This window comes from Herpailurus yagouaroundi, unplaced genomic scaffold (assembly GCF_014898765.1).
Source record: "Herpailurus yagouaroundi ecotype Mexico unplaced genomic scaffold, PumYag 220, whole genome shotgun sequence".
NCBI classification, from domain to species: Eukaryota; Metazoa; Chordata; class Mammalia; order Carnivora; family Felidae; genus Herpailurus; species Herpailurus yagouaroundi.
In genome coordinates, this window is record NW_024412451.1 from 1,410,389 (window position 1) to 1,419,845 (window position 9,457).

The window sequence follows — 9,457 nt, forward strand, 5'->3', positions numbered from 1 at the left end:
TCTTTCTTTCTTTCTTTCTTTCTTTCTTTCTTTCTTTCTTTCTATTTATTTTGAGAGAAAGCGTGTGTGGGTGAGTTGGGGAGGGGGAGAGAGGGAGAGAGAGAGAATCCCAAGCAGGCCCCCTGCTGTCAGCACAGAGCCTGTCACAGCCTAGGAAAAGGAGGGGGGTTGCTCATTCTCCCTACCTGAGATCATGACCTGAGCAGAAATCAGGAGTCAGACGCTTAACGGACTGAGCCACCCAGGGGCCCCTGGGCATTTTTCTTTTACAACGATAGTCACATCAATTAGATAATGTATAGGTTGTGTAATTGGGCATGGGTATTAGTAATAATCCTTAATTGCCAACCTCAACCATGATGGTTTTATACAAATAAATATATTGGGCCACACCACAGCTATGCTAAGAAATTCTGCCTTTTTTTTTCCTAGTCAGTAAAATGAGATTGAGACCCAGGGAGCATAAGTGATTTGCCCACAGTCCCCACCTAGTAAGAGGCTGAACTGGGGTTGGAATGAAGGCAGCCTGAGTCCAGAGCTCAGGTTGCTAATCTCTTGAGCATGTTCTGCGGCTGTAGGAACCAGCAGGCATCAGACCCTGGGGTAGTTAGTACTTGGGTCTGGAGGACCTTAAAAGCAAGGCTAACGGGCTTGGACTTTTCTGAGTTTTTAAAAGCATTGTGAACTATTTTATTCTGCTTATTACTAGTAATATGCTTTATTCTTTTTTTTTTTTTGAAGTTTATTTATGTATTTTGAGAGAGACAGAGGCATTGTGAGTGGGGGAGGGAAAGAGAGAATCCCAAGTAGGCTCAGCAGGGCCAGCACATAGCCCAATATAGGGGCCCAAACCCATGAAACCATGAGACATGACCTGAGCTGAAACTAGAGAGAGAGAGTGTGAGTGCGGGAGAGACAGAGAAGGAGGAGACACAGAATCGTAAGCAGGCTCCAGGCTCCGAGCTGTCAGCACAGAGCCCTACGCGGGGCTTGAACTCGGGAACCGCGAGATCATGACCTGGGCTGAAGTCGGACACTTAACCGACTGAGCCACCCAGGTGCTCTGGAAAAAATTTTAATTACCTGGTAATCGAGGATGTAAAGATAATAACTGTGAAGCTTTTAATGCGTTTCTATTTGGTGGTTGTGTATATTTATATGTTTGTTTATGAACATTTTACACAATGATCATATTTTTCTGTGTGTAACCTCTGATGTATTTTAACTATGGAAATTTTGTTTACGATTTAAAAAAAATTTTTTTTTAATGTTTATTTATTTTTGAGAGAGAGAGAGGGAGAGACAGAACACAAGCAGGGGAGGGGCAGAGAGGGAGACACAGAATCCAAAGCAAGCTTCAGGCTCTGAACTGACAGCACAGAGCCCGATGCGGGGCTCGAGTTCATGAACTGTGACTTCATGACCTGAGCTGAAGTCAGAGGCTTAATCGACTGAGCCACCCAGGCGCCCCTTTTTTTAACGATTTTTAAGTAACCTCTACACCCGTTGTGGGGCTCATATGATCAAGAGTTGAGCCAGGCAAGGTGCCACAGAGCTATGGCCAATTTTTAAACATTGCCAAGAAAAATGAATTTCCATTTAATTTCATGATCATCTTTATTATTCCCGTTATTATTGTTGTGCCTGTGACTATTTCCTGACAGTATAAGACTTTATTTTTGCATAATTTAAAATTAAAAATTTTTCCATTGAAAAGTTGCAAAACTAGTGTAAGGAGTTCTCATATACTCTTTTTAAGTTGTTTTCTTTTTTCTAACTTACGTGTTTTGAGAGAGAGCGAGTTGAAGAGGGGCAGAGAGAGAGGGAGAGAGAAAATCCCAAGCAGGCTCCTTGCTGTCTTGTGCAGAGCCTGATGCAGGGCTCAATCCCACGAACCTTGAAATCACTACCTGAGCTGAGATCAAGAGCCAGATGCTTACCTGATTGAGCCATCTAGGTGCCCCCTCAAATAGTCTTTACACAAATTCCCCAGTTGTTTAAATTTTGCCTGTCTGTCTTGTGGCTCCGTCAACCACATAACACCAGGAATATACCTGCGATTCAATAACAGCTTCTTTTAGCTTTCTGAAGGAAGGAAGCCCCACATATGGGTAATCAGGTATCTTGGTAAAAAGGATTTAGGGGAGGCTGATTATAGAATTTTAACATCCCGTGCTTGGTAATATTGGATGTTATAGTATATGATAGAGTTATCTATCAGATGTTAGATGTTTAGTAAGTAATTACAAATAGTAGTTAATGGTGTTGTTACTTATTAAATAATGCTAGATAACATATAACATCCTGGTTTGTAATCTGCAGTCTTCTATGTAATTTTTTTCTGTTTTTCATGTATAAACGCCTTATAACCAGTGTCCCCTCCCCTAACTCATTTCAAAGTCCAATTTTACGTACTGCCTTAAACTGTATATTTGTTGATAGACATTGTACAAAAATTTTATCATAAACTTGATGTTCTTTAATGTGGAATGCATTCCATAACCTTTGTCTTTTTTGTTGATGGTGCTTTTTTTTTTTTTTTTTTTTTTTTTACTTTTTGTTTTTCACGTAAGCTCTACACCCAACGTGGGGCCCGAACTCACAACCCGGAGAGCAAGAGTCACACGTGCCATCGACTGAGCCAGGTGCCCCTGTTCTTGATGCTTTTGAAGAGTGTAGAGGCAAGTTAGTTTGGAGAAAGTTCTCCATTTGGGGTTTATCAAATGTACTTACTACGTGTTTAGGTTCAGTAATGCGTCATTAGCAGGAATCCCATAGAACATTGAGGCGTCCTTGACATTGCAGCATAACAGGAGCCAAAGGATGTCGGTCTGTCCGTATATCGGTGAACTCAACGTTGTTACCTAAGCTAAGGTAATTTCTATTAGGTTTCTCCACTGCGAAGTCACTAATTTTTATTTATTATATTTTTTTTAAAGATTGTATTTTTTAAGTAACCTCTATACCCAGCGTGGGGCTGGAACTCACAACCCCCAGAGCTAGAGTTGCACGCTTTACCGACTGAACCAGCCAGACTCCCCTAAAGTTACTATTTTTTAAATCAAAATGAGTAAAGTTTATGGGGAGATACACTTACTGGTTGGCATTCTGCTGTGAGGCCAGGCTTCCCCATGTTCCCTCCTTATTCACTCAAATATAAATACTTTTATCAAGATGCACTCAGAATCTGTCAATTGGTTTTGTGATTTAAATGACACGTAGATGGGGGCGCCTGGGTGGCGCAGTCGGTTAAGCGTCCGACTTCAGCCAGGTCACGATCTCGCGGTCCGTGAGTTCGAGCCCCGCGTCAGGCTCTGGGCTGATGGCTCGGAGCCTGGAGCCTGTTTCCGATTCTGTGTCTCCCTCTCTCTCTGCCCCTCCCCCGTTCATGCTCTGTCTCTCTCTGTCTCCAAAAAAATAAATAAACGTTGAAAAAAAAAATTATAAATGACACGTAGATGAACAAACATTTATTTATATCAACTTGATGTGTATTGTACATATCATAGAATCTCCCCATTTTCGTTGCACAAATCGGTGATTTTTAGTAACTTCGCTGAGTGGTGCAGCCATTGCTGTAATTCAGTTAGAACGTGTTCATTCCCCCAGTTGGATTCCTCAGGCCCATTTTCAGTTCACCTCCATTTTCTCCCCTAATACCCAGGTGACCACCAACCTGCTTTCTTTCTCCTTAGATTTGCCTCTTCTGGACATTTTCTAGAAATAGAATCATAAAATATCTGGCCTTTTGTGACTGGCTTCTTTGACTTTCAGCAGCGTTTACCAGGTTCATCCATGTTGCAGCATGATCCATACTTCCTTCCTTTTAATTACAGTAAAAGTATCTGAAAAACATCCACTGTACAGATTTGTCACAATTTGTTTATTCGTGCGTAGGTCATAGGTCGACATTTCGGTGGTTTCCAGTTGGAGTGTGAACACTCATGTACGGATTTCCAGTAATCATCCCGGGATGGGAGGGGAGTGACATCCCGGGCTACCTTTAATGTCTTTTTTCCGCCTCCCTAGGCCCCCCACCAGGCGCCGTTCTGCCTTCCTGGGATCTGTGCAACTCTGCACACTGCCAGAAGTAGGAGGACCCGTGGCCATGTTCAAGGTGAGTAGGGCTTGCCTTTCTCACTTTCCAGATTCCATCTCATTATTCAGATGGTCACACCTTTTTCTGGGGATGACTCAAGCAGAGCTCCAGGCGTTTGAGGACCTGTTTTGTGCCAGGGTCTTCCCTTGTCCCTTTTGAATTTACTTTGCACGTATTTTTAGTTTTTGTTTTATTATTATTTTTCTTACGGAGTAGAAAAATTACTAGAAATGAGCAATTCTTCCAATTCATTACTTCCTTTCTGACAAGTGAGCTATTTTTATTTTCTCCCTCTCTCATCCTTGTCACTATCCATAACTGAATTTGTATTTGTGATATACATCTAATTTTAATTCTGATTTTTTTCCTTTAATGTTTTGTAATGTTCATTTTTCACAGTTGCATCCTGTCCCCATTGAATCGATGTACTTTTTTTTTTTTTTTAATTTTTTTTTTTTTAACGTTTATTATTTTTGGGACAGAGAGAGACAGAGCATGAACGGGGGAGGGGCAGAGAGAGAGGGAGACACAGAATCAGAAACAGGCTCCAGGCTCCGAGCCATCAGCCCAGAGCCCGACGCGGGGCTCGAACTCACGGAGTGCGAGATCGTGACCTGGCTGAAGTCGGACGCTTAACCGACTGCGCCACCCAGGCACCCCAGAATCGATGTACTTTTTATCTTTACTTCCTGTTCAAAGACATGTATGTGGTTTAGGGATTTTACTGTTTTTTATTTTTTTTATTTTTGAGAGAGAGCGTGAGCAGGGGTGGAGAGAAGAGAGAGAGAGAGAGAGAGAGAGAACGAGAATAAAAGCAGGCTCCATGCTGTCAGCACAGAGTCCAATGCAGGGCTTGAACCCACAAACCATGAGATCGTGACCTGAGCTGAAACCAAGAATCAGACGTTTAACCAACCGAGCCACCCAGGCACCCCTCGAGAGATGATTTCCACAGCTAGCCTGCTCCCTGACCCCTTTCTCAGAGTCACCCCGCCACACTGACCTGCTCAGCGCTGTAGGCACGTGGATAGCAGTTAGCACAGTCGTTTATAAAATTTAAATTTTAAATGTAAAATCTTTAAATTTCTCTGTGGCCAGAGATACCTGATACGGAATTACCAGGAGCAACAACCTTGGGCAAAAATACTTGCTACAGGGATGCCAAAATAAAAAGGCAGAGCCCATAATAGGAATCTTATGCATATGGTAAAGGGCAAAAATCCAGTGAAATACAAACAAGGATGAGAGTAAGCATGTGAAAATGAGAAACACAAATAAACATCTCAAAGGTAATTATGTTAATTTACAGTCAAATAAGTGGCAATAATAATACAAGTTGTTCTTGTAAACCAAATTAGCAAAACCGTGGAAAAATGTATAGCCTGCTCTTGGCTGTCATTTGGAGACCCAGGACTGTTGTATTCCTTTTTTTTTTTTTTTTTTTTAACGTTTATTTATTTTTGAGACAGAGACAGAGCATGAACGGGGGAGGGTCAAGAGAGAGAGGGAGACACAGAATCTGAAGCAGGCTCCAGGCTCTGAGCCGTCAGCACAGAGCTCGATGCGGGGCTCAAACTCTAGGACTGAGAGATCATGACCTGAGCCAAAGTCGGACGCTTAACCGACTGAGCCACCCAGGCGACCCAGGACTGTTGTATTCTTTTGAAAGATTAGCGGTGTAGGAAAAAGGGGGGGAAGAAAATCTGCCATTATATGATCACAATTTTAAACGTGCTAATTTCTGACGTTTTAATTTTCGTTTGCGATCATTTTCAAGTGGTCAGGGAAACAAGGTCTATGTAAAATGATGTTCTTTGCAGGATACGTTGTAATGAGAAAAATACGTAAAATTAAATACTGTTCAATCGGTATCATTAAATATAGTTTTCTGTTCTCTGGGATGACAGCCACAAAATGAGATGAAATATTTTTTTAATTTATTTATTTTAGAGAGCCAGAGCAAGTGGGGGAGGGGCAGAGAGAGAAGAAGAGAGAGAATCCCAAGCGGGTTCTGCACTGCCAGCACAGAGCCTGATGTGGGGCTTGAACTCTCTAACCATGAGATCATGACCTGAGCTGAAATGAAGAGTTGGACACTTAACCAATGAGCCACCCAGTCACCCTGAGAGGAAATATTTTTATTTTTTATTTTTTTAGAGAGCTTGGGAGCAAGTGTATGCAAGTGGGGGAAGGGCAGAGGGAGAGAGAGAATCCCAAGCAGGCTCCACGCCTGGTGCAGACCCTACCCTGGGGCTCGAGTTCACAACCGTGAGATCTGAGATCATGACCTGAGCCAAAATCAAGATTGGACGCTAACCAGCTGAACCACCCGGGTGCCCTGATGAGATAGTTGTTGATAATGGCAACGTGAAGAAATAATATGAATAATAAAGGTCTGTTAGGCACTTACTCTGTGCCATGCACTGTTCCAAGTGTTAGGGATATTCCCTTGTTTAATCCTTGAAGGAACTCTGTCACAGAAGGACCACATACGGAGAAGAAACTCAGGGACATGGACAGACTTGTCCAAAGTCACACAGCTAGTAAGGCACAGGCCCTTGGGAATCGCACCGAGGCCTGCTGGCTCCGGAACATGATGCTGAACATTACATGGGAGAACCATGTAGCTGTCCCACGAGGGTAGGAAAAGCTCGTTAGTGGCACATGTGAAAGCAAAGTGATAGGGTTCGTGTGTGTGAGAGAGGAAGAATGTGGGTGTTGTCAAACTTGAACTAAATTGCTGAATGCTTCTGGGGCAGTCAGCACCACGCGTCGCGAAGTAAAACGTGTGTTGTCCAGGATGCGTGTTTAGAGTTTTTGGCGGTTACTTGTAAGTAGACTCCACGAGGACACAAAAACACAAGGACGTTGTAAGTAGACTCCACGAGGACACAAAAACACAAGGACGTTGTCATTGCCACACATTTTGGTGAGGCTGACGAAACTCACCGTGGCATTGGCAGGGTAGAAGGAGAAGCGCCTGGAAGCCTACAGATGGACTTGAGTCCCTCACACTCTGGAACTACGTCCCACCATCCTCTCCAGCTTTTCCGTGCTGCCCCGCTCCCAGTGGCCTTTGGGTGCGAGATTGAGGTTATATGTGCTTGGCGTTGTAGGAGGCAGTGACGTTCAAGGACGTGGCTGTGGTCTTCACGGAGGAGGAGCTGGGGCTGCTTGACCCCGCCCAGAAGAAGCTGTATGGAGACGTGATGCTGGAGAACTTCCGGAACCTGCTGTCTCTGGGTGAGGACAGGCGCTGTGTGACTCAGTGTCAGCTTCCTGGATTGGCTTTGTGTGTTTGTGTGTTGAAAGCTTTGGGGGGTCTTGAAATGGTCCCTTGTATTTATGGTGTACTAACAATTTTTAATAACATAAAGTGGAAAAACTCAGTTTATTAGAACAGAATATATTGCAGCAAGATCTCCCGCCAATTTTGTCAGTGGTGTAGGAGCCCAGTGGGAGATTTAGTGAAAATAGACATTGGTTAGAAATAGGTGCTTGTAATGCACGTTTCTGCATGTATGTCTGGGTCTTGAAATACGGGCCATGTTTGTTTGTTTTTTTTACTTTTTTTTAGTGTTTATTTTTGAGAGAGAGACACAGAGTGTGAGCGGGGGAGGTGCAGAGAAGGAGGGAGACACAGAATCCGAAGAAGGCTCCAGGCTCTGAGCAGTCAGCACAGAGCCCGACTCGGGGCTCGAACCCACAAACCGCGAGATCATGGCCTGAGCCGAAGTTGGAGGCTTAACCGACTGAGCCACCCAGGTGCCCCAATATGGGCCATGTTTTTAAAAATGTTTGAAAAATGCTGGTTTTGATTAATTGATCAGTATGTGCAGGAATCCAAATGTTCCGTTGATTGTACCTTTAGTGTGTGCGTTCTATTTATTTCTAAATGTCTTTCTAGTTTTGAGAGAGAGAGCATGTGTGCTCAAGCACGTGAATGGGAGAGGGGCAGAGAGAAGGAGAGAGGGGATCTGAAGTGGGTTCGAGCTCACAAACCATGACATCATGCGCTGAGCCAAAGTTAGATCCTTAACCAACTGAGCCACCCAGGCGCCCCTAATGTGTTCGTTTTAAATACGGACTTTGTATGCTCACAAAGCCCCGCCTCTTCAAACATGATACATTCCGCTTAGAGAAGGTAAAAACGCTTTGGATGATGCTAGCAAGCCACAGACGAGAGAAATCAGGTAAGAGCCAAGCAGGTGGGAGTCCTCGTAGGTGTTCTCCTGTTCCGCCCCCTTTGCTGTCACCTGGTCCAAACTTCTAAGCTGTTTCTTGAATCCTTTCAGCCGCTTGCCTGTTTCCACGCTTCTTCTTGTTTGTCTGTTCTCCGCGTAGCAGCCCGTGTGATCCGTAGGAACTGGAAGTCAGAGCCCCGTTCCTCTGCTCAAGACCCTTTGGGGCTTATTTTTCCCGGAGTTGAAACCTCTCGAAGTGGCTTGAGTCCTCCATGGTGTGCTCCCCGTCCCCCACTTCCTCTCTGAATACCTCGCCCATCCCCTTCCTCTTGCTCCGCCTCGTCCACCCACACCATGCCCCTCGGGGCTCCCAGACCTGCCAGGGACGCTCTAGCGCCTGCTGCCGGAACAAACTGCCACGCACTTCATGGCCTAGAGCAACACGGTTGATTACGCTTCTCTGGGTCAGAAGTGTGGCATGGTTCTTAACCAGGCTACAGTTGAGATGTCTGCACACTTGCATTTCTTTTTGGAGGCTCTAGGGGAGGATCTGTGTCTTTTTCAGCTTCTAGAGGTTACCCCCCGTTTTTGAACTTACGGCCCCTTTCTTTCGTCTTCACTGCCAGCACCCTGCTTCTCCCTGCCCGTTCTCTTGTGGTCGCATTGCCTTCCTCCGCCCTTCTTCCGTAGCTTTCTTGCACTTTGAAGGATCCTCTTGATTGCCTTGAGTCCACCTGGGCAATAGAAAATAGTCTTCCATTTTAAGGTCAGCTGATTAGCAGCCTTAATTTCCATCTGCAGCCTTAATTCCTCTTTGTCATATACTTAACGTATTTTAGGCTCCAAAAATCAGGACGTGGATTTTTCCGGAGCCAGTTAATCTCCCTACTACACGTACTTCTGCCTCAGAGCCCTTACTTACTCTCTGTGGCTCTCTCTGACATATTTTTTTGCCTGAAATCCTTTTGTCCCTTCACTCCTTCCCTCCTTCCTTCCTCCCTTCCTGTGTCTCCTCGGTTTTAATGTCACAGGAACGGCCTTCTCTGACCAACTTAAGTAAAACATCACCCTCTTTACTTTTCTTGTTCTGCCTTATATTGTGCCTCATACATTTTTGTTTGCTTGTTCATCTCCTCTCTGTCCCCACTGGAGTTTGATCCCTGGGGGGGGGGGG

General features: G+C 44.5%; 1 protein-coding gene across 1 annotated transcript in view; it reads left to right on the forward strand.

The window, feature by feature from the left end:
• The window catches only part of LOC121018866 (zinc finger protein 234-like), a 46,263-nt gene that overhangs the window by 28,827 nt on the left and 7,979 nt on the right, over positions 1–9,457 (forward strand). The window contains exons 9-10 of the mRNA XM_040457918.1: positions 4,030–4,117; positions 7,216–7,342. Of these exons, the coding sequence (XP_040313852.1) occupies positions 4,030–4,117; positions 7,216–7,342 (215 nt within the window). The remainder of the gene's footprint in view (positions 1–4,029; positions 4,118–7,215; positions 7,343–9,457) is intronic.